General features: G+C 46.5%; 2 protein-coding genes across 2 annotated transcripts in view; one reads left to right on the top strand and one right to left on the bottom strand.

The window, feature by feature from the left end:
- Positions 1 to 20,566, top strand: part of TRPC4AP (transient receptor potential cation channel subfamily C member 4 associated protein) — a 34,236-nt gene extending 13,670 nt beyond the window's left edge. Inside the window, exons 5-19 of the mRNA XM_057383016.1 lie at positions 303 to 358; positions 1,840 to 1,968; positions 3,048 to 3,249; positions 4,722 to 4,910; positions 5,945 to 6,087; positions 10,292 to 10,423; positions 11,078 to 11,136; positions 12,767 to 12,868; positions 14,243 to 14,326; positions 14,627 to 14,717; positions 15,230 to 15,370; positions 16,391 to 16,499; positions 16,701 to 16,813; positions 17,014 to 17,220; positions 18,127 to 20,566. Coding sequence (XP_057238999.1) covers positions 303 to 358; positions 1,840 to 1,968; positions 3,048 to 3,249; positions 4,722 to 4,910; positions 5,945 to 6,087; positions 10,292 to 10,423; positions 11,078 to 11,136; positions 12,767 to 12,868; positions 14,243 to 14,326; positions 14,627 to 14,717; positions 15,230 to 15,370; positions 16,391 to 16,499; positions 16,701 to 16,813; positions 17,014 to 17,220; positions 18,127 to 18,264 — 1,895 coding nt within the window. The 3' untranslated portion in view covers positions 18,265 to 20,566. The remainder of the gene's footprint in view (positions 1 to 302; positions 359 to 1,839; positions 1,969 to 3,047; positions 3,250 to 4,721; positions 4,911 to 5,944; positions 6,088 to 10,291; positions 10,424 to 11,077; positions 11,137 to 12,766; positions 12,869 to 14,242; positions 14,327 to 14,626; positions 14,718 to 15,229; positions 15,371 to 16,390; positions 16,500 to 16,700; positions 16,814 to 17,013; positions 17,221 to 18,126) is intronic.
- Positions 20,567 to 20,841: 275 nt separating this feature from the next.
- The window catches only part of MYH7B (myosin heavy chain 7B), a 28,023-nt gene continuing 25,218 nt past the window's right edge, over positions 20,842 to 23,646 (bottom strand). The window contains exons 34-42 of the mRNA XM_057383018.1: positions 23,496 to 23,611; positions 23,185 to 23,377; positions 22,905 to 23,108; positions 22,671 to 22,796; positions 22,369 to 22,539; positions 22,028 to 22,132; positions 21,534 to 21,629; positions 21,238 to 21,375; positions 20,842 to 21,033 (exon numbers count right to left, since the gene is read on the bottom strand). Coding sequence (XP_057239001.1) covers positions 21,028 to 21,033; positions 21,238 to 21,375; positions 21,534 to 21,629; positions 22,028 to 22,132; positions 22,369 to 22,539; positions 22,671 to 22,796; positions 22,905 to 23,108; positions 23,185 to 23,377; positions 23,496 to 23,611 — 1,155 coding nt within the window. The 3' untranslated portion in view covers positions 20,842 to 21,027. The remainder of the gene's footprint in view (positions 21,034 to 21,237; positions 21,376 to 21,533; positions 21,630 to 22,027; positions 22,133 to 22,368; positions 22,540 to 22,670; positions 22,797 to 22,904; positions 23,109 to 23,184; positions 23,378 to 23,495; positions 23,612 to 23,646) is intronic.

Raw genomic sequence — 23,646 nt, 5'->3', positions numbered from 1 at the left:
TGCTGCAGGAGAGCAAATTAAAAGGTTCTCTGTGAAGTCAAGGTGCTGAGAAAACAACATGAGTTTCCAGTGGAGAAAATTGCATGAACTGTCATTTTTTCTCCCATACAAAATTAATTTAGCATGTGAACAGATCAGGTGTAGAACGTTTCTTGTGGTTTCCATCCTATAAGGCATTTGGATGTGCACTCTGAGTTAGCAGCCTGAAATTGTCACTATTCCATAGCTCTCCATGTCCCTCCCACGGACGTGGGTGTTCTTGGCAGGGTGTGGCTGGTGACTGTCTGCTCTCTCCTTTGCAGTAAGTGATGACCTCATCAAGGACTGTTTAAGCATACTGTACAACACTTGTATATGTGTAAGTACAACTCTGCTCGTCTGTCACTTTTTACATTTGTTGCTTGATAAGACAACAGGCTCTTTTAAGTGTAATTTAAACTTACTCTGCAGCTTTACATTAAAATTCCTTCAGTTAAATAGGACTGCTTTGTATTTTGATGTGTTACTCATATAATTTGTTTTCTTAACCACATTAAGTTCTCTTGTTTGGATGTTTTAGTCTCTGTGTTTCCATAGGAAAGCTGTGCCAGCCTTTGTTCTGTTCCAGCTTAAAATTTGAAGCTGGGAATGGATGCCTGTTAAGCCCAGCTACAGCTGGTCTTGTTCAGAATTGGGGCTGGCAAAGGGTTTTAAATTTGATCCTTCAGCACTGTGTGCTGGATTTTAGTTCMGTTCAGTTGAGGCAGATCAGTGCAAAGGAAGGTGCTGGGTTAAAGACCTGTAGAAATACCTTATCATTAAAATCCTGGTGCTAAAAGCAAAGGCCTCAGATTATACATGCAGGGAGCATCCTCAGGATTGTTTACTTCATCAGACACCTCATTATGCCACAACCTAGGGAACATTAACAAAACTTAAAGAGCCAGTTAGTGGCTTGGAGCTCTTCCAAAAACATCAGTCTAATCTCCAGAGTTTGAGTCTTACTAGATCATGTCTCACCGATAAGGATCTGTGTACACATGGGAGAGGGAAGAGAGGGAATGCTTTTTTTYCTTGGCTTGGATGATTTATTTTTTTAACTGCAGGTAATGCAACCTTTGCAAACTGTGAATAGCAAGATATGCTAAAAAACAAGTTTGCAATGCATAAACTAACTGCTGTTTTGATTTCACTTTGGTATTACTGCTGTCTCTTGGATGAAAAGTGTCCAGGGTCACAGAGATGGTGGGGGGCTGTGGGCAGTATTAACTGTTCTTATACATAGGTGTAAACACTGGGGGATTATCTGAGCTAGTCTGGTTCTGTGAGCCCTGGGAGTATGCCAGTCAGGTATAAAATACAGCTTTGCAAGCAGTGAGGATGTAGTTTGGAGCTCTCTCRGGAGAGCTCAGAGTGTGAAAGGCAGCCTTAAATTTGGGTTTTCATGCCTCAGCCTGACWTTGGGGTTCATCACCCAGTTCATTTAAGCCAGCTTTGTTTGGGGTTGATCAGATAGAGCAATGCTAAGGGTTTAAGAGCTGCTGTGTTTGCATACCATGGCATGGAGCTGGTCACTGTATGGCAAAGCAGAACCAAGCCCCTCTGGTGTGTGCCCAGGCAGGCTCAGGGTTTGCTTTAGATTCAGACAAGAAAAAAGTGTCCTGAGGTGAAGCCTCTCATCCTGCCGTTGTTGCAGGCACCACATTGACTTCAGACAAGGACTGTTTGCCATAAACACAACATTTCCTGGTGTCAGGAGGAGCTGACTCAGTACCACATCATCTGAGGCTGTCCTGCATGTGCTGTGCCATGTGGCTCTCAGGGTGGGCTCTCACTGGCTCTGTCTGTGCTCCTTTCTAGACTGAAGGTGTCACAAGGCGACTGGCAGAGAGAAATGACTTTGTGTTGTTCCTGTTTACACTGATGACAAACAAAAAGACATTCCTGCAAACTGCAACACTCATTGAAGATATCCTGGGAGTGAAAAAGGTTAGTTACTGGTTTCTTAATATTTGTATGGMTTTTCAGGCCAGTAGAGGAAAGAGAGCTGTTTCTTTGAAGAGTTGCTGAGGATAGTCCTCTAAGCTGCCCTTCTTACTTCTTGAAGCTTATTTGAAACCTGATTGTTCACAGTGGTAATTAACTTCAATCACTTCTCATGAAGAAGCCAAACTATTCATGTGGTCTGAGACTCTCAGCTCAGAGAATGATGGGAGCTGTGTCCCCATGATCTGAGTGCTTCACTGTCATGAAAGTACAGCCAATATTTCCAATAAAGAAAATGAACCTCATATAAATTCAGCTTTTATCCCTGCTTGCTGATTGTATTTCACATACTTTACTTGTCTTCCTGACATCTGGGAGGMTTCCTGTGTATTCCTTGGTGTTTGTCACCTCTCTTGGAAGCTGTAGGCTGGGGAAACAGGGCACTTAAATCTTCTGCACCARCCTGGTTATTGAGGTTATTTGCCAGCATCATTGCAGCTCAGTGTCCTGATGTGATGAAAGTAAAATATTAGAGATGTAACCTTGGGAAAACCTTGGATGGAAAATGTCTGTGTAAATTTTGTGGAGAAGGTCAGGAGGCTGTAACTTGATACTCCATTATTTAGAGTAAGTTGATGTACTTCTGAAATAAGAAACAAGTTCAGTTTATCTGAAGAAAAACTGGGGTTTCTTTCTGTTCTTTTTTCAACATCTTTTTATCAAAAAAAACTTTGATGAAAAACTGAGAAATAATTTAGAAGTTGATTCTTACAAGTTTCAAAGAAAGACAGGATTGAAAAACAAAATTGAAACTTTCAATGTCTACACTTAATTAGTGTATTAAATTAGGTTGTGGGTTTTTAGTTAAAAAAGCCCCCTAAACTATATGTAAATATAACCATTTTATATTTAAAACATGGATATCTGTACTTTTGGAATTGCTAAGCCTGACAGCAGTTGTAAATCCCAGCTGCTTTCAGACTCTTTGCTTGCTTCTCCTTTGCTAACACTGGGAGCTTTTGCCTGTGCCCGTGTTCACTACTGACCATCACATGTGACTCAGCTGGTGTTTCCTCCTSCAGGAAATGATCCAGCTGGATGATATTCCCAACCTGGCCAGTCTGGTGTCCAGCTTTGACCAGCAGCAGCTGGCCAACTTCTGCAGGATCCTGGCTGTCACCATCTCGGAGCTCGACACAGGCAGTGATGACAAGCACACACTTCTGGCCAAAAATGCCCAGCAGAAAAAAAACTTGGGCCCTTCCCGAGCTGAAATTAATCAAGGTAATTGTTATGCTGTGAACRAATCAGAATAATCTCAGCAATGTATAAAGTTTTCCTCTCTCAGTGTCACATAGAGTTTTGTGTCTGGAGGATGTTGAAAATGTTGTGTCTTACAAAGCATTCTTCTTTATTCACTCCCCTCGTATTGTTTCCAGCAAATAATCTTTCCTGTTAATGGAACTTTGTAGCTTTTGGTTTCATATGGCTTTGCTGATTAGGTGGGTTAATTTCTGTCATTTCAGCACTCTCTGAATGGCTTAAAATAATTGGATTTGTTTTCTATGCCTCAGCCATATCCATGAACTTCCCATTAGCAATWCTCAGTAATTCTGTCCTCCCTAAAATATGAATTCCTGAACTAAAACTGCATGCAGTGTGGTTGCTGTTGGAGCAGTCACTTCTCTGATTTTGTCAGGTGTTGTCCAGGATTTCTGTCTTTATCAAAAAGAAGTGTGTTTAATATCAATTCTGTTGCCCACTGTTACCAAACCAGCCTTGGAAGTCTGTGGGTCTAATCTCAGCCTTAACCTTGGGCACAGTGAAGGTTTCCTTATTTTGCTGAGTACTTCTCAGGAGCAGAAGTCTTGCCTAGAAGGATATGTAGGAATTGAAAAAGTTAAAAGTACTGTCAAGTGTARAATCTGCTGTTTTCAGCTCTTACTGTGCTGAAAAGCTTTTGGGCTTCTGAAGCACATATTTGCATAGGCCCATGTCAAGCAAATGCTTAGCTAATCATTTTTTGAGGGCACAATCAGAGACTGATTCTAAGGCTGTACAGTGTATTCTATTTTAAAACATTTATCAGGGAGCTCATTCTTTCAGAGATGAAACTCTTTCATGTAACGTTCACAGCCAAATTCTTTGTCCTTTTCTTGTCCACACTTGCAAGTGTGAAGCAAAGCCTTAGCCACGTACCTTAAATAAATGTCATGTAATTAAATTATTCTTAGGGCAAAATGCACCTCCCCAAACATTTTGCAGAGCAGTGACTTCAGTCCTTGTGCTGCTCTTTCTAAGGGTGCAGTCCCACAATTAAAACCCTCACACCTGGGGCTGCTGTGGTGTTTTCTCCATGAGGATCTAATTCAGGGAACTACTGTTTAAAAAGCTGACAGCTTTCATCCCAGATGCTGCAGTGAGCCTGTTTATTTGCCACAGACCAACACCCCAGGAGGGAAAGTGAAGGAGGAAAGGGGAGGTGRAGCTGCCCCTTCCAAGGGCTGCTGCTTTACTTCTGCCAGCTTAATTTTCAGCCAGATGAATTCCTTGATATGGCTGGAACAAAATACTGAATTATTCCTGGGATGCTCTCTTCCATTCATTAATAGGAGAGTGCACTGAATTCTCCCATCTTTGGATCTTTTTAACCAGATATTTTCAGCCATACATTTCTGTATTCCTAAAGTAGATGTTTTGRTACCTTGTGGTGGTCTGAAATTGTAATAAAATTATTTCTCTTTTTTTTCTTTCAGCTACACTTCTGAATATTCCAGGCTTCATCGAGCGATTGTGCAAACTGGCCACMCGGAAGGTGTCTGAAACAACAGGGACTTCCAGCTTCCTGCAGGAGCTGGAGGAGTGGTACACCTGGCTGGACAATGCACTGGTGCTGGATGCACTGATGAGGGTGGCWAATGAAGAGGCAGAGCAGAGCAGTACAGGTACCTGGCTTGCATTCCAGCAGCTGRTGGATGTCTTAACCTTCTTCAGGGTTTTCCACGTGTTGCTTTTCCTTTCAGCTGCTCCTGATCCCCCTTTTTTTGCATGGAATACCCACATATCAGCATTTAGGTCTGACTCTCGTTTTACTCTCATGTAGCACAGATTTTTTTTTAATGAATTAAAGTTAGCAAAAGGAGAAATCCTACAGTAGTCTGTGCTTTTTGCATGCCTAGCTCATAYTGAAATGCTGTATATCCTCAGCACTAACCTTCCCTGGAGTAACAAAAATAAGCCTCCTCCATGAAGTAAGTGGCTTCACCAGYATTTTGCTCTAAGCTTTTTGCTTATGGCTTTAGGTCTGAATGCTTCATACCATGCTTTAGACCATACCAAATAAGTGGGCCATTCTTTATGAAAGTAGTTCCAGCTAAATTAAATAGGTTAGTTKGAAAAAATAATTATTCCAGTGGAAGTTGTAATACAACCTTAGGAAAATGCTTTGAAGCGCATATGTGGTTTTTCTTCACCCTTTGGTATGACAAAAATGCTGTGTATGTCTGGTAGAACTCCAGAATACTCAGTACTCCCATTTCTGCTCCTAGCAGGGTAATTCTCCATAGGATTATGAAATTTATTTAACTGTGGCCTAAGTACACTACTACTGAGGTATGAAATGAAAGTAGATTTGATAGTGCTTCTGATAAACTCCCATCTGCTTTTATTACCTTTTCTTCCATTCCCTGATGCAGTAGTCTATTAAAAAATTCAGATGAGGCTACTTACTTCGGGGACATGCTGCCATTTAGTTKGTTATGGAAAAATAAATCTGATTTTATCTCCGCTTAAATTTTCAGTTATTTTTTTTCCCTGACATGTAATTGAAATTGGTTATTTGCTGCACATCACTATTTTTAGTTAAGAAGAAGATTCCAGCTGTTCCTACATCTGTAGTGTTCAGTGTAAAAGTAACAATTGCAACAAATCTTTCCCTGTTGAAGCTGCCTCAGTCTCACATCTTTGCTGTCTTTTTCAGAATCTTCAGATGAGAGTGGMCTGGCCAACACCTCCACACGGACACAGCTGCCCCAGTCCATGAAGATCATGCACGAGATCATGTACAAGCTGGAGGTGCTCTATGTTCTCTGTGTGCTGCTCATGGGCAGGCAGAGGAATCAGGTGAGCCCCAGTGGATGGTCTCACTAATACTTGKTGTCTCTTTAGGATGCTCTTAAGTGGTGTCTGTTTAAACCTGAGTGCTCATGAATGGGATCATGGACACAGAAACACCAGGCACAGCTCAAGGCACAAAGCTGGCAAATCCTGGCAAACAGGCAGGGGAACCAGGAGGAGCTTAGGGCAGGGCTGGTCACACTGTCCTCACCAGTGTGGGGTCCTGTCCCACAGCTGCTGCTCTTGTGCAGGAGGGATGCAGGAGGATTCCTTCTGTGTGAGGAAGTGTGTGGATGTACCTGGATGCTGCAGTCAGGCATTCTCCCCCCTCCTGGTGTGCTGGTGACCAGTTTGGATGGAGCCCCTTCAGGCATTACCTTTCTTTGTCTGCTTTCACTTTTGGAAACCCTCTGGAAGATTTTTGTAGTGTATTGCTATGACTTGGCTAAGTGTAAGCATAGTGTTAAACTCTCAGCATCAAACTCTCAGCTGGGAGGATGCATTTCAGTGCTGTCTGTGCACTGATCGCTGCCTGGAAATCCCACTCATCTGTTCCTTCTGCCTTTCTTCCTTTTGAAATGAAAAAAAAAAAATCTGCCTCACACAGGCTTGTGGAGAACCAGTCACTGCAGCTTGGCTGTGRTTTGATTTAAATGGGTCAAAAGCAGGTTGTGAAGGGAAAAGCAAAGCAATCCTTGGTGCAGTTTTGACAGATTTCCAGCTTTGGCAGTGTGCTCAGCTCAGCAGAGCAGCTTGGGATAGCAGGGGCATTCAGATGTCCTGGACACTGGCAGGGCCAAATTGGTGGGAGTTGTTTTAGGGCTGTTGCATTAGGCAGGAGAGGCTGTATTGTGGGGCAGAAGCTTGAGCACATTTATCTTGAGTATTTTGTTCTTTTCCAGTAACCTCCCAGTGTATCAGTGTCACAAACACTCCTCAGGGTTGTCTCCCAAATCTCTTAATCTGAATGGAGCTGTAGTTGTAGTTCAGTCCCAAACATACAGACCTTCACTCTGAGCCTGCTGCAGAGCTTGTGGACTCCCCATCCCTGGAAGTGTTGAAAGCTGRGACTGGGAGCAGCCTGGTCTGGTGGAAGGTGTTCCTGCCCATGATAGGGGGATAGAATGAGATGGGCTTTAAAGTCCCTTCCAACCCAAACGATTCTGGGATTCTGGGATTCTAAATGGACATTTGGCATTAAAAAGAAGCAGACTGTGCATAAGAGTAAGCAGAGGGAACCAGCAATTCTTGCAGAGACCACAGTCACTACCATAAACAACTCCTAATCATGTTGTCATTCCTTTTAGAAGTGTTGTTTCTGTTGGGCATAAAATAAAATATAAACAAAGCCTAAGACAAAACTGAAACTRCCAGACCGTGGATCTATTAGGAGGACTTTTTTCCCCCCGTTTTGTTAAGGCAGATAATTCATCCCTCCTTGAGTTCCCCACGAGAATGCAGTTTTATAGATACTGCAGAAACTGCTTGCAGCCTGCACTCATCTGCTGCTGCTGGTTCAGGGAGCTGGAGGTGCTGGATTCTTTACTTGCATGGGTCACTTCTGGTGTGCCCCTGTCAAATGTGACAAGGTAAAAAATGTGCTGCTGAAACAGATTGAATTTGCTTTTTGATTTCCTGGGAAAACAGCTCTATCCTTCATCTACTGTTTCTGCCCCTGTACAGAAGGGGAAACTAAGGATAAAGTTGGCATCAATTCACTATTTTTCAGGACTGATTCAGGACTGGAATTGAATTCTTGAAAGATTTGAGTTACTTCATTTCCAAACACTTCTTGTGCAGAGCCAGTTCTTTTTTTTTTTTTTTTCYTTCTTTGTGAAATCCTCTGCCTTTGAAACAGATGATGCATCCTTCATTCCTTAATCTGCATAAGACTTGTGTAGCAGATGTGGATCCAKTCCCCTTCCTGAGAGCCAGGCAGAGGAAGGACTGGAGCTGAGCTGTTCTCAATGGGAAGCTCTGGAATGCAGGCTGAGCAGTGTCTGCAATAACACACTCAGAAAAGCATTTCAGCTGCTTCCTTTTCTGTGAAGGAATGAAAGCACAGGATCTGTGCWACCACTCTGAGCAGCCAAAGGACTTGCTGGTTTTAGACTGGATTAATTTTGCATAGAATTTCTAAAGGGCATCACAAACCTGCTTCAGTCCACTGTAATAATCAACATAATAGTCTGGCATTTGCTTGAAGCAAGGTGCAGCCTCTCAAACTCAACTTGTCCCTGAATGTTCGCTCTGAATCCTTGGTTTAAACTTGATTGCTGACTGATTTGCATGAATKGATCACTGTGGTAGCAGTGACTTTGCTTCTCCTGCTGCCACATTGGGGATGATCTCACCCTTGGGGATAAGTGGTGTTTCTCTGCAGATTTGGGCCTTTGCTGTCTTCTCATTATGGTCACACCCTAAATTATACTCCTTATGTGTATTTCTAGGCTGTCCTGCATGGCTGTGTTGTGGTGAAAAGCCACCAGCTCATTTCCTTGCTCCTGCTGTAGGGAGCCACACTGCACACAGCAGACTTAGTTTAGCAGAGAAAYTTTTAGTGTAGAGAAAGCACTGGAGCAATTCCTGTGAAGCTGGATGGCAGCAGGAAAAAGCCTAAGTAATTTGAAGGATGAATATAGAGCAGGGATTGTCTTGGCATTCTGAGGCTGAGTAATTGTAATGAGTTTGGGCTCTGGGAGAGAGAGTGATGCAAAGGCACTGATGTGACTGAGGAGCTCTGTCAGGTGAGAACATCAGAGCTGAGAAAACTAAAAGTAAACTGAACACTGTTGAAATTTGAGTCATTTGGAAAGGAGCAGATTCAGGAATTAAAATTCACTCTGTGAGTGTAGAGAGCTCTTCCTCTAGTGAGGGCTGAGGCTCTTGCAGGCAGCTCACACGCTTGGCTTCCTCCTGTTGTGCCTGTGCCATGCAGGGACAGGGGCACTACAGGGAGCACTTTGTTCAGAGGGATTCCTCAGAGCTTGTGACTAAAYCAAAGTGTCCAAGAGCATTTTAAAATAATGGAGCACCAGARAACTCCAAGCTCAGCAATCTGTCARGGCAGTRTGGGTGARGTGGRAARGAGCWRGATGCTTYCTCAGGTGTGTRTTTGTGTGCCCAGCAACAGGARTGTGATTTCCATMAAGATGGGACAGCTGGGGGCTACAGCCAAAAAAGAGTGCAAAAAACCATAACTATGCTGCAAACAAGAATTAAGAATTAAAACCTGTAAAAGAGCATCTGCTTCAGATATTTTTGATTCATTCAGATATTTGCATAAGTGGACTGATCTGCTTGAAATACTGCTGGTCACTGTTCTGCACCTTGGGACAACCTGGGGTGTTTTTAAGTTGTTTTGTTTATTGATTTTAAGAATCTAGCCATTAGTCCTTTGGGTGCTTAGTTCTTGCAGCATGTTGTACATTCCAGTCATGTGGTTTTCATTTGCAACCACATCTTAAGGAGTACTGCTTGTCCTCGGCCTGTACCTGATAGRAGTCCCACTTTGTATTTCCCCTATTCCTCATCTTCTAAATTCCTTACATCAAAAGTATCCCAGTTTGGACTGAAGGTATTTAACAGCTGTTCACACCAAAATGAATAACAAATATGTACCAGACAGACTGATAAATAAGCATGAGTAATTTGGCTTTTTTTTCTCTTCTGAGCATTCTCCAGAGAAGTTTAACTGCCCTTTAACYTGAAGAAATGGTCCAGTTTGCTTGTGTTACTGCTGGATTTTGCTTTGCTCACAGCTCCTGCCCAAGTCACCTGAACAAATCCAATATTGATGGGTTTTATTGTCATCAGAGACCTCCCTGGGCTCCATCTGTGTGTCTGGAAAGGGGAAGGACATTCAGGGGATGAGTGATAGCAGAATATCCCCAGCTCAGCTGTTTGGTATAGGTGCATTTTCAATGTGCTGGAAGTGTTGTCCTGATGTTCAGAGCTGCTTCCAGAGGCACAGTGGTTAATGGAAGCAGTGGGGAAGAGCTTTATCCCAAAAGGTGTGTTTTCTGTCTATRTCCACCAAATGGAAACTGCTGCACTGTGGTTAGTGTGTTAACACAAAACTTGCTGTTTGAGACAAGAATTCACATCCTTTTATCAGAGAATGACATCCTTGTGCCCATCAGTTTCCAGGCTACATTAAATCCTTGTYTGAGGCTGCAGCAAACATGATTGTACCTCTTTTGTTTCCCAGGTTCATAAAATGATAGCCGAGTTCAGACTCATTCCTGGCCTCAATAACCTGTTTGACAAACTCATCTGGAGGAAGCACTCRGCCTCAGCCCTGGTTCTGCATGGACACAACCAGAACTGTGATTGCAGCCCGGTGAGGAACTTTGGGAATCCTGTAGTGGATTTTCATCCTGTCACAGTTCTGAAGAGTTGTGCTGAGTAACTTGGTGTTTGTGTAATCAGGAACTTGAGATGTGGTAGCATTCAGGTTTTGGGGGATTATTGCTTTCACTGAAGTCTTGATCTTTGGCTCATGCTAGCAGTATAGTATGGACAATTTAGCCTCTCCCTCTCTTCTAGTTTGGGAACTGGAAAAGGCATAAATATATGGACCCTGAAGGCCAGAGGTAGAAGACCAAAACTAAAAGAATTGATATCTAGGAGAGGCACAGAATACAAATTGTGCCGCAGTCAGGTTTAGGGAGGTTAGGTTTTGTGTTGAACTATGTTTTTTCTTCCAAACCTAGATATTCTGAAATGATCAGTACAATTACAAGCTTTATTGCCATTGCAGTGAGAAGAAATCATTACCTGTTATGTGCATAGGCTTGGAGGCAATCTCCACCTCTRTTTTGGGAAGGCTGCAAAGTGCAGCCTTCTCCATTTATGCAAGTCACTTGCTCTGCTGTCCAGGGGGGTTGGATTTGAAGAGATTTTCCATTCAGCTGTTTCGTGTCAGCTTGGTAACGAATTATAGCCAAAAATACTAAAGCAAGGCGCTTTTTTCCCCTTTCTTGTCTCCTTTTAGGACATCACTTTAAAGATACAATTCTTGAGGCTTCTTCAGAGCTTCAGTGATCACCATGAGTGAGTATGAGAAGCTGTGGTGGGTTGGGCTTTGGTGCTGTTTGCCTGGTTGTGTTTCCAGGTGTCCTGAGCATGGGACAAGCTCTATGTGAAGGGAATGTTTTACTGTCCCTAAATTTCATGTGCCTTTCAGCTCTTGCTGAAACAACCTAACATTTGCTCTGCAGTRGGCATGTCTGAATATGTCTGGTGGAGGTTAAACCCAGCCCATTTTGCCTCATGTTGAAATGAGCTCAGACATGTACAGGATGAGTTAACGCTTTCTGGCTGAAGGAATGAGGAGGCAGCTTTCCTTTTTTTTCTGCCTTCTCCCTGAGATCTGGCACTGAGCCAGGGAAGTAGGAAGAGATCTGTCTGCCTTCAGAAGGCATCCTTAGGAAAACTTGAGTCTGCTGGAGTAGTTTGAGGTGTGATGCAGTTTGGGGGTTTCCTAGATGCTGTGCTGCTGTTGTTGGTTCTGCCTTGTGGAATTGCATCCTGCATTCCATCAGTGYCCTGTTGCTCTAATTCCATTGTGGRAGGTGGTGTCCACTTCCTGACAAACTCCTCTGAGCCATTTCAGGTGCTGGTCATTCCTAGAGCCAGGCTGATGTTTTTAGTCCTGTTGGATAGATTGCAAATATCAGCCTTTTTGATTGTGGAATATTAGCTTTGAGGAGCTGATGGATGTAGACAAGGAGGCAATGCTGACCTACTGTAAATCCTTCATGCAAGAGGTTGTTTGCCTGGGAATCACTCCAGGTTTTCCAATAAAATCTCTTCAGATGATGTTATTACTTAAGTGGCTGCTACAAAGATCTCAGGCTTGTTTGAACAGACAACAGCTCCCAGCYGTAACATTTGAGGGTGTGGAATGTGTGGAATCTGGTTGGGGGTTTAAATAATTACATGAACTTTCTATGAAATCACTGATAAGCTGAGTTAACTGAGGACAAGATGAGAGCAAAGTACTTGTATACTGATACTAATTCAGTGAGATTGTGTCCAAACCAAACTCACAGAATTGTTGATTGCAGGGAGAGAAAGGCTGTGTTCTCATTGCAGAATCCTGTTTAATCTACATCAAAGGAAACTGCATGAGAGCCTCAGTGGACACTGATGTGGATGACAGTGTTGGAAGCAAGAAGGAACCTCACACTGATCACTGCATCCTCTGCTCCCTGAGCTTTTCTGAAAAGAAATCTTTGCTGTCTGATTTTGAACACCTAGAAGCAGGAAGAGTCTCAGGGAGCATGCTGGCATTGGACAGGCAGGCTGGCAAAGGGAGCCCCCAGGCTGAGTTTCTCCTCTATCAGACTTGTTCTGCATTTAGTTTATTTTACAAAGTAATTTATTTTCCTTAGGAAAAGTTCAGTATTTGGTAAAGAATTTAATGCACTTTCGTGGCATTTATAGGCATCATTTAGTTTTAAAGTATTTCCAGAGTCATTTGCTCAGAGTAATAAAATGCCRGGATAATTGAGTCCTTTTTTGCAGTTTCTGCTTTGTAACTGAGATTTTTTTTTTTATTTAAAAAGATCCCAGTCCTGCAGCCCTTGTAGGCCTGTGGCTCTGCTTTTCATGGAATTGCATGTTTGTCTCTTGAATTCATCCTGGTTTTCTCCCCTACYCCCCCACTGTGTTGCTTTAGGAACAAGTATCTCCTTTTGAACAGCCAGGAATTGAATGAGCTGAGTGCAATCTCCCATAAAGCCAACATCCCTGAAGTGGATGCAGTTGTCAACACTGACAGGTGAGGGGGGATTCAGGGTGCAGGCTGGCAATATAAAAATTTTGGAAACACTCTAGACTGGAAGTTTGACATTGCCTGTTTTGCTTGAGCTCACTCTCTCCACCACACTTTATCTTAGTGACACRTTTCAGTGGGAGGTTTGTGGGATACTGATGGTCATTAGCAAATCTAAAATGTGCCCAYGCTCAGAGTAAGGGGCTTAAAAAACAAAAGCAACTTAAAAAAAAAAATGGGGAGATGAGTTCATGGCTCAGACTTCATTATGRTGTGCTGGATCTGCTTGTCTGGCCTTCCTCATGTGAGGCATTGCAGACAGACCTGGAAAGTGAACTCTGATCCCTCTAATCATTAATGGCTCCYGCTAATAAATCTCAGTTTTGGCATTCAGGAGCAGTCTGTGCACACATAATGTCCATTCCAGGCTGCATGARTACATCCAAGTGTCTGCTCAGAGTATTTTAAGAGCAGCTAATAACCAGAATAAGCTAAATTAGATTAACATGTTAAGCCACTTACAGAATCTCTAGTGTTACATTTGAGTATCTGTTAGATGCACTATTTTGATCTAATAAGCTCTTTAATRTGTGGTTCTGGTGTATAAACCTCAGCAGATGGAATATTGTTTGCAGAATTGAGTGTGTCAGAATGCTCCCAGGGTATCAGCAGGGACTTGGTCTGCACAGAGCAGATTTACCTCACTCCAAAAGGGAATTCTCTAAGAGGATTTCTAGATTATAATTATTATCATAATACTCTKTCTAATTGGGAACAACTTAGGGATTTTTTTCACCCTTAGCATTTAGTTTTCATGTTGCTTTTCTTGATACGTGAGATCAAGGCATTACTTCTGCATTAATTTAATRCAGGTAGATACTCCACTGAAGTTTAATACAAGTAGTATTACTTGTATTAGTAAATACTTTAGTTTGTACAACCTCTGTGCTTTTACTACAACCTCAAGTAGCATCCAGCTTTCCATTCTCTGCTCTGCCTCCTAAATGGAATTTAGACTTTCCTTTACATTTGTTGAGAAGAAAAAGGAAGTTTTTTTTCATTCCTAATCTCGTATGTTTTTTTTTTCCTTGTCTCTTAATTCCCTCAAAGTGTGAATTGGTATTTCTGAAATCATTAGAATTACAAGAGAAGAAGAGTAATTTTTTTTAGGACTCTTTTGGAAGTATGTTGCAGGTATTGCAGATACTTATCAAGGGCAGTCAGGAGAACTCTTCTGCTGATAGAACTAGCACAGTATTTGTATTGCATATTCAAATATTGAGATTTTGWTCATCAAAAGCTCTGAAGCAGAGACTGTATTCAGTGTTCAGTGCCTGCCCAACCCTTCCACTCACACTGTTATTTCTCCACCTGCTGCAGGAGTCTTGTCTGTGATGGCAAGAGAGGTTTGCTGACCAGATTGCTTCAGGTCATGAAGAAGGAGCCAGCAGAATCCTCCTTCAGGTGGGTTCACTTTGCCTCTGATGTGCTGTTTGAGATCCCTGGGATGTAGCTTTGGTTTTATCCAGCTTAGAGCAGCTGAGAGGGTTTGAGAATCAAATGGAAAGGTCTGGTGGCTTTGTTGTGCTGTGGTGGCAGTGCAGGTGAGAAGAAATCACAGCCAGTGATTTTCTGCAGGATTAATAGGTCTGACTCCAACTTCAGACTGGAATGAAACAGATTAGGAAACTGGATTTAAATTAGAGTTGTGATTAAGTACTTTCCTTGCTCCAAAACTAAAATCACCTTTCTTCTGTTGCTCAGGTTTTGGCAAGCAAGGGCAGTTGAAAGTTTTCTGCGAGGCACCACCTCYTATGCAGACCAGATGTTCCTGCTCAAGAGAGGGCTCCTGGAGGTAAATAAGTTTATGGCAGGCATCCTCCATAGCAATCAAGAAGGATTTGTCTGTAATGGGTCCAAAAGTGGGTAAAAATGTAGTGTTAAATGCTATGCTGGGTTTAAAACTCAGTAGGGAAATCAAGGCTGCTCAAGCTGCCCCCTTTTGATACTGGGGGAATAAATACCAAGGAAGGTAARTCAGCATCAAAATTTACTGGAGAAATCACAATAGAGGCAACAGTAATAAATGAAAAATTGCCCTCATTCCTGTGTTAATATGACAAATAATGGGAATACTTTAAAAAAATATCTGTGAATTCTACTTGTGGCAGCCAGATGTGGCCAGTTGTATAACCTGCACCACTGGGGAGTTAACAGGAGACTTGTCTGAACTGTTGTCTTTACTTCTTTGTTGTGACACCCAAGAACCTGCAGAWAAATGCTTTAAATACTGGTTAAATCAGGGTCTGTGTAGTGCTGCTGGCTTGGACTAAGCTRTGGCAATAACATGTTTTCCTTCCCTTCCAGCATATTCTCTACTGCATTGTTGATAGTGAGTGCAAGTCACGAGATGTGCTTCAGAGTTACTTTGACCTTCTGGGAGAGCTGATGAAATTCAATATTGATGCATTCAAGAGGTTCAACAAGTACATCAACACAGATGAGAAGGTAAATATTTGTGAAAGCTGCCSCCTGTGGCTCAAAATACACCCTTTTATAACCAGATGGAGCACTGAAACTCAGATTCATTTGGTTTTGGTGTGGTTTTAGAGCTTGGGGCACAATAAACRTTAAGGGGTGAGCTGCAAAGTTCCTCAGTGTTTTCAACCATGCTTCAGCTGTCCTGAGTCTGTAAGTTCTGAGCTGGTCAGCAAACACTGCCCTGCTATGTCATCAGGCAGGTCTAAGATCAGGCTCAAGGGTGGCAGAACATTTCCTGTGAAGTCACCAGGTTTTGGATTAAGTGGTAGTTGTGGACATCGAGACAGCTCCAGAAAGTCTTTTACTGGATCTTGCMGTGGAAAGTGCTTCATGAATATGGCTTAAAATCCTTAATACTGCAAACAGGCATTTGTATTTGATGTTATTTGAACTTAGAAATACTTTAGAATGTTGTGGCCTGTGTAATTACTTGTAAAATTGAGTTGCATATTAGATCAGGAATAGGCAGCAAAGGGATTTCATGCTCTTGTGCACTTTGTACATMTAACATCAGCTGGTGGGTAGGTTTTGAATGGCCTCATGCTCTCACTTTSGTTACTGTAATGTTTCTCTCATTGCTCTGATATCTGGTAGGCCTTGGAGAAGGGATGTATAATGTATTTAGAAGAAAATTGTATTTAATTTTGGTTGTTTTTCTCCAGTAAATGAACTCACACATTCTAGAGAATGTCTTYATACTTCGTATGTGCTTCCTATTTAGTGATCTGTGACTAGGTTTAGTTCTCATTCTGACTCCCTCACTGTGTTCCTCCCTAGCACTGTCTGCTTGTACAAAATCAGTGTAGGAAAATATGGAGGGGCAGGAATTCTCCCTYTTTCAAAACAAATTTTGGCTTAGGCTGGATGAGACAGGGCTGGGAGTGATGTCTCCTCATATTCTTRTTAGCAATAACAAAAAAGTAATGACCCTGAGTATTAATATATTTAATTTTTTTAAACTCAGTACTAACAAGTGTTTCTGTTCAGTTCCAGATATTTTTAAATCAGATCAATAGCTCTTTGGTGGACTCMAACATGCTCGTTCGCTGCATTACGCTGTCCCTGGACCGGTTTGAGAATCAGTCTGATGCTAAAGGTGAATGGGAAGAAATGGGGTGGGACTGGACAGTGTTTGGTGGTGATAAGGGTTAATTTAAATCTGTGCTTTGACAGTTTGGAGGTTAGACAAGGAAATGCCACCCTGAAAGTTCAAGCACCAGATGTGAGTGCCCTGGTGCTTGGATCAGTGTGTCTGAGCCCTCAGCACSTGGTGATGGTGTTTCTCCTCTTGCTGCAGTTGCAGAGGTCCTGTCCGAGTGCCGCCTCTTGTCCTACATGTCCCAGATGTCCATGAGAATGTCCTTCCTTTTCCGTCTCATTAATATTATCCATGTACAGACACTCACACAGGTAAAGAGCTGACAGTSACTTTGCAGTTGCCTTCCTGGGCCTGGAATGGGGAGCAGGGCTGGGAGCAGGGGGGAGCCTGGTTTCCCTTTTGTGTGCAGAACACCTGGACTGTGTGCTTTCCATAAGTTTATTTTATAAGGACATGCACACAACCAGTATCTTGATACTTATATTCTTTGCTGTGTAACTTTTACTTCCAGGAAAATGTCAGTTGTTTGAACACAAGTTTAGTTATCCTCATGCTGGCCCGGAGGAAAGAAAAGCTCCCTTTTTATCTGCGCACCTTGCAACAGATGGAATACACGGAAAAATACCCTGGCTTCATCCTGAACAACTTCCACAGTCTCCTGCGATTCTGGCAGCAGCATTACCTCAACAAGGATAAAGACAGCACCTGCTTAGAAAATGTATGTGACCCTCTTCCGGTGGCAGGAGTCAATCACAGCAGCACCTGTCTGCCAGTCCCCCAAAAAAGGCGGGGTGGGTGGTTGGGAAGGGAAAGAAGGGAGGARGTTCTGCTCCCAGTGTAACTCCTGTAGTGCTTTTCACACCTCAGAGTCAGCCTAGCACAAGGCAGGYTTTTGGTTTCCCTGCACACAGAGCCCGAGGTCTTGGCTCTGGCACACAGAAGTGGGCCCTGCTAGTTCTGAGTGGGATGGAGAGGCAGGGCTGGCAGGATGGCCAGGGAGGGGAAGGCAGGACAGAATCCTTTGCTGAATTTTGGAGTTGCAGTGTGTTTGCACATCACCACGTGTCTTGGGCCACTGTGGGTAGAAATAGCCAGTCATCCAGTTATGTGGGTGATGTGTCATCTGGTGATGGGCTGCTGTAGTGACCTTTTGTCTCTCAGGGAATAACACAGGGGGGATGTGAGCAGGGAGGGTTGTTACCCCTGTGTCACCTCAGGAGTGGGAGCTTCCTCCAGCATTGGCTTATCTGCAGCACCACAGGGACCAGCRTGTTTGGAGTGGGCAGCAAAGGAGAAGTTTGGGATTGCTGGGTGTACTGGCCCAGGCAGGCATGTTGGGGTCACCCCGTGCTGCTTTTAGCAGGGCTGCAGCTGCCACAGGTGCTGAGAATCCCTATGTGGAACTGCATATTGGGAGACTGCTTGTAGGGTGGAGCCGTTCAGCACCCAGCCCTTGTGCTGCAGGCCTGGGGAGGGAGAGCGGAGTGGGGAATCCAAAGTGGGGGTCACAGCGTGGGGCTGGGCAGCTCGGGCTGAACAAGAAGTGATTTTCAGCTCTGGGAGGTGTTCCCTCTCGAGCTGGTGCCCTGTCCCCCACTGACCACCCTGTTCTCTGTGCCCACAGAGCTCCTGTATTAGTTTTACCTACTGGAAAGAGACTGTTTCGATACTGCTCAGTCCGGACCGGACGTCCCCCTGTGCCATAGTCAGCTACATCGACGAGGCGTACATGGACATTGACAGAGACTTTTCCGAGGAGTGATTCCCACCCCCGGCTTCTGACGGGCAGCTCGGAGAGTCCCTCCAGCCCGGGGATTTTCAGGGATACGCTGTGTAGTGTGTGCGTGCAGCTCGGAGCCACGGAGCATCGTCCCACCCCAGCCCCTCCCGGCCCTCAGCTCTGACCTCCGACACTCGGACAGCTCTCTGGGCAACGCATTCAGGGATGTATCTTCCAGTTGTTCTGGGATAAAAATAATCACCTGCAAAAACCAGCCTGTACTGTTTTTTTCCTCTCTGCCAGTCTGTCAGGGCTGGGCAGCAGGGGTTTTGCTGACATGAGTGTTCTCTGTATGTGCCAGTTGAGGTGTGGCTCTCTCAAGGCTGCCAGGATGAGCAAATCAAAAAGCACAGCAATTGCCCTCCAAGTGTGAGGTCCAAGGAGCCAATCTGAGCAGGAGCCTCCCACCAGCCACGTGCAAAGCCACCACGAGGACTCGGTGCAGGTGTAACTCTTCCACTGGGCTTTGGAATTGGGGGGTTGGGGTTGGTTAGAGCATGGGTGTGTGTGGGTGTGTGTGCTTTTAATTCCTGAGAGTCCCAGCTCCAGTCACCTCTTTACCATCTCCTTTTGGACCGTTTGGTACTAAATCTACCTGTGCATTAGGAGAGAACCTCTGCTCCTKCTGTCCTTCCTGCAGATCCTTCCCATCTGGAGGCGTTTCGCAGTGCTGGAGAACAGAGACATTTCAGCAGTGGTGGAATTGCAACAGGGGTTGGCTTTTTCACGGAGCGCTAGCATTAAAATGTTCTAATTTTCTAAACTTGCGGCTTGTCCCTTCTTGGGTAATTAATCTGGTTTTAAAATCCTTTTCAGGACCATTGCTCTTGATGTTAACCTGCTATGCCTGGAAGTCTTATGTCAGTCTCTGCTTTCAGTTCTTAATATCAACACACACATTAATCTTGCAGTGCAGTATTTACTGGAGATGTCCATTTTTTCCTGGATCTGTTTTAATCAGACTGTGTTAAATGGTAGGAATAAACACTCCTGGTTGAAAATAACTTTGTAGGATATGTTGGGAAAGGGGGAATGGGCTTTTGGCAGTCCTGATTGCCAAACCTGCCCTGCCTGCTCACCGACACCATGTTGCTCGAACACATTCAGATACCCAGGAATGAGATATGTTACACTTAAGCCACTACATTTAAGTCAAAAACATGTCTTGCAGCAACAGCTAAAACAAAGTTTTGAAACAGACCTCTGAAYTTTTTTAACCTTTTCTAATTTATTTGATGAGATGACTACAGCTCTGTCCAGGCACCCAGGGGGTGAGGACTTCCCAGAGCTGCAGCTTTTTGTCTCGYAGTTGGCAGCAGCATGAACCCCACCCTGAGGCTCCATCCCCAGGGACAGGACTTGTCTCTGAACATCTCCCTTCTCCTCTCTCTTCTCCCATACCTCRGTGTCCCACTGTGGGCTCACAGGGTGGTCAGAGCTGCTGAGCTTGTGCATAAAACTGGAGCCTCGCAGGAGCTCCTGGTGTCCCTCTGGTGAGGGGACCCCGGGGAGCTCCTCACTGCAGCAGCTTCACCTCTGTTCTCACCAGGTCACCCCGACCCTGCCCCTCCCTCCTCTCAGCTCATTTCTTTCTCATCTGTACTTTTTTTTGTTCTTGGGTATTTGTGGTTTTGGTGTATCTTTGCTTCTTAACTGTAATAGATGTACACTTGAAATAAATGCTTCAAATTAAAAGGCTTTTAAGTTAAGGGATGCCTTTTCCATAGTGTAGTTAATTGGTGCATCCACTGATTGCTGCTGTATYCTTGCACATTCTCACTCCCCTCTCTGTGTTTTAAAGACAGTTTGGGGTCCTTCTGCCTCTGTCCTTGCCTGTGGGTCTGGGGGAAGCTGAGCTGAGCCCACACCATCCCTGGGGCACCTCCCAGGCCTGGGAGCACAGGTTGGGCTTTGCTTTTGGGCTGATTTGGCAGAGAAAGGCACAGGGAAGAAAACCCTGGCAGCTTCTGTGGGGTGGAGTGTGCTGGGCTCCAGGGAAAAGGCTGTGCCCAGCGTACACAGGAAATCCTAAGTGGGACAACATTCCTTTGAGATGTCTGTCCATGCTTTGGGATGTCTGTCCATGCCAGATGCCTCAGGAGCTCAGGCTGAGAGGGGCCAGCCCGTGGAGGTGGCAGCAGGCGCTGGCATGGGAGGGAGGTGGGATCCCTGGCACTAACAAATACCTCGGGAAGAACGCACTGTCCCCGTGGGGTCTGAGGTTTGTGCTGCCCTGATTAATGCCAATTTGCTAACTRCAAATAAACATATTAAATGAAAACTATTAAAGAAATCTATTTTAAAGAAATGAGTGGAGATGTGTTTCTTTGCAGTGCCTGTGCCAAAGCTGTAACACCCTGCAGGGCTGTACTGGGGGGCTTCATGTCCTCAGGGTAAAGTCTGTTCTGCCTCACACCTCAGCTCTGGTCCCGTGCTGCTGAGAGATGTGTTTTGGTGGGGAGGGATGAGGAAACGGCTCTTTTCCCAAAGCCCAGCCCAAGCCAGAGCCACAGAGCTGGGAGAGGCAGGACAGGGCTGTGCTCCTGCCCCTGCCCTGYGAAGGATATTCCCAAAGAGCCCAGGAGCAGAGGCCACGGCCCTGGTTACCCCATGACASACACAACAGAGCCAGTCCTGCCACATCTACATTTATTCACACGGTGCAAAGCTGACGGTGACTGTTGCAGCCACTCTCCTCCAACCTACAGCAGCAGCTGGGACAGGGCAGGGCAGGCAGCCGGGCTCCTAATGCTGGAAAAAAATCCCAAAAGTGCTTTGGTGAGAGCTGGATCTGGAGGCAGGGAGGGCTCAGGCACCCTTCAGCTCGCAGCAGCAGTGGGAGCTGAGGTGGCAGTGCCACRGCAGATGTGGCTGTGGCTGTGTGGGCACTCCCTGGCCCCAGGGCAGGCAGGAGCCCCTGCCCAGCTCCCCCTGCTCCCAGGCAGCYGTGCCCACCTTGGAGATGGTGACGTCCCTGGTGCGGGCGCGCAGTTTGTTGACCTGGGTCTCGGCAATGTCGGCGCGTTCCTCAGCATCGTCCAGCTCGTGCTGCACCTTGCGGTACTTCACCAGGTTGGAGTTGGCCTGCTGCTCCTGGGCACGGACAAGAGAGGGCTGGGTGCTTGGGGCACGGGGCTCAGCAGGCTCTGAGCCCCCCCCCCCATCCCTCTCATGGCCCTTTGCAGCCATGCCAGGCAGTCCCAGGGAGGGACAGCCCTGTCCCCTGTCCCAGAGCAGTGACAGGCACTTACTGCCTCCTCAAACTGGCGCTTGTAGCTCTTGACCTTGCTCTGCAGTTTGTCAATCAGCTCCTGCATCCGAGCCAGGTTCTTCCGGTCTTCCTCAGCCTGCAAGTGCCCCGTCTCCCTTAGCCAGACCCCAGCAGCCCCGTCCCCTCAGGGTCCACCTGTCCCCCACCTTTATTGGAGTCCCAGTAGTGCCTGGTCACAAACACAGTCCCAGTCTGCCCCACCACCCCAATGTGACAATGGTGTCACAGCATCCATCCCTGGTTCCCCCCTTGTGTCCATCCCACCACTCAGCTCAAGAGGTGCTGGAAATGAGCAGAAGGACCCAGAGCAGAGCGTGGATATTTTGACAGGGAGAAGCTTGAGCAGCTGTTGCCATTCACCACCGAGTGCCCAGAACATGCCCAGGGTCAGGGTTACTGTTGGGTGCCACGAGAGGCCGAGCAGACAGAGGTGTGCCAGGTGCAGCTGGAGCGGGGCTGGAGCTGTGTCTGTACCTGGTAGCTCAGCTCCTTGATCCTGCGCTCGTACTTGCGGATGCCCTTCTGGGCCTCAGCCATCTTCTTCTGCTCCGCATCCAGCTCTGCCTCCAGCTCCCGCACCTGCAGGGCACAGCCAGCCTCAGTACCCGGCTCCAGGCACCAGTGCCAGCCCAGCTCAGGACAAGCCACTTTCCCAGTTCAAAGAAGCCAGAGCAGAGGCTAAAACCACCTCAGCTGGGCCCAGGCTGGCAGGTCCTCTGCTCTCTCCGAGGCATCACCTGGCCCCAGAGGGATGGAGCAGCCCCAGGAGTGAGCTCCTACAGGACACAGCCGGGGATCTGCCCCTGCCTTCTCACCCTGGCTTCCAGCTTCTGGATCTGCTTCTTGCCGCCCTTGAGAGCGATCTGCTCCGCCTCGTCCAGGCGCATCTGCAGGTCCTTGATGGTCTGCTCCATGTTCTTCTTCATCCGCTCCAGGTGCGCGCTCGTGTCCTGCTCCTTCTTCAGCTCCTCTGCCATCATGGCTGCCTGTGAGGCCAAGAGCAGGGGTACATCAGAGCAAGGCCCGGCCAGACCAGGGCCTCAGTGGAGAAGTGAGACCCTCCCTTCTCCTCCTGCCCCTCTCAACACACACAGCACAGTCCCCACCACTCCCTTACATCCGTGATGGCCTTCTTGGCCTTCTCCTCGGCGTTGCGACACTCCTGCACCGCATCCTCCACCTCGCTGCTCAGCTGGGAGATGTCTGCCTCCAGCTTCTTCTTCTGGTTGATCAGGCCCGTGTTCTGCACACACAGCAGGCTCAGTGTGACCGGGGCTGGTCATTCACCAGTGGCCCCTCTGCTGGCCAGGCTCCYGGCTCTCCTGGAGCCGCAGGACGTGGCAGTCCTCACCTGGGAGTGGAGCAGGGTGACCCTCTCGGTGGTCTCCAGCAGCTCCTGCTCYGCCAGCTTCCTGCTCCTCTCCGCCTGCTCCAGCGCYGCCCGCAGCTCCTCCACCTCTGCCAGCAGCAGGTTGTTGCGGCGCTCCAGGGCCCCCGCCTGCTCCTTCAGGTCATCGTTGTGGCGCTGGGTGTCGTCCAGCTCGATCTGCAGGTCCTGAGGGGCAGCGTGGGGTCAGTGGGACAGCGGGGAGCCGGGCTGGCAGCGGGGATGGCACCGAGGCTGTCCCAACCTTGATCTGGGCCTGGAGCTGGCGGCCCAGCTGCTGGAACTCGGCGGCCTGGCGGTTGGCGTGGTTCAGCTGGATCTCCATCTCGTTCAGGTCCCCCTCCATCTTCTTCCTCAGCCGCACGGCCTCGTTCTTGGCGCGGGCCTCGGCGTCCAGTGAGGCCTGCATGGAGTCCATGGCGCGCTGGTGGTTGCGCCTGTGGGACAGGCTGTGTGTCAGCCACGGCCCCTGGGGACACCCAGCCCAGGGTGACCCTGCCAGGTACCAGCTCTGCCCCCGTACCGCATCCCAGCCCATCCCCTCACCCCACACACCTCAGGTTCTCAAACTCCTCGTCCTTCTCCGCCAGCTTCCTATCCATCTCAGCCTTGATCTGGTTCAGCTCCAGCTGGATGCGCAGGGTCTTGCTCTCCTCGTGCTCCAGGGCTCCCTGGACACAGCTCAGCCGTGGGAAGGTGGTTCCTG

The sequence above is a fragment of the Malurus melanocephalus genome, unplaced genomic scaffold, assembly GCF_030028575.1.
Source record: "Malurus melanocephalus ecotype Western Australia unplaced genomic scaffold, MMel_1.1 scaffold_602, whole genome shotgun sequence".
In the NCBI taxonomy this organism is placed as follows: Eukaryota; Metazoa; Chordata; class Aves; order Passeriformes; family Maluridae; genus Malurus; species Malurus melanocephalus.
Note: the sequence above shows the minus strand (reverse complement) of the source record. Positions and strands in the feature narration are given on the sequence as shown.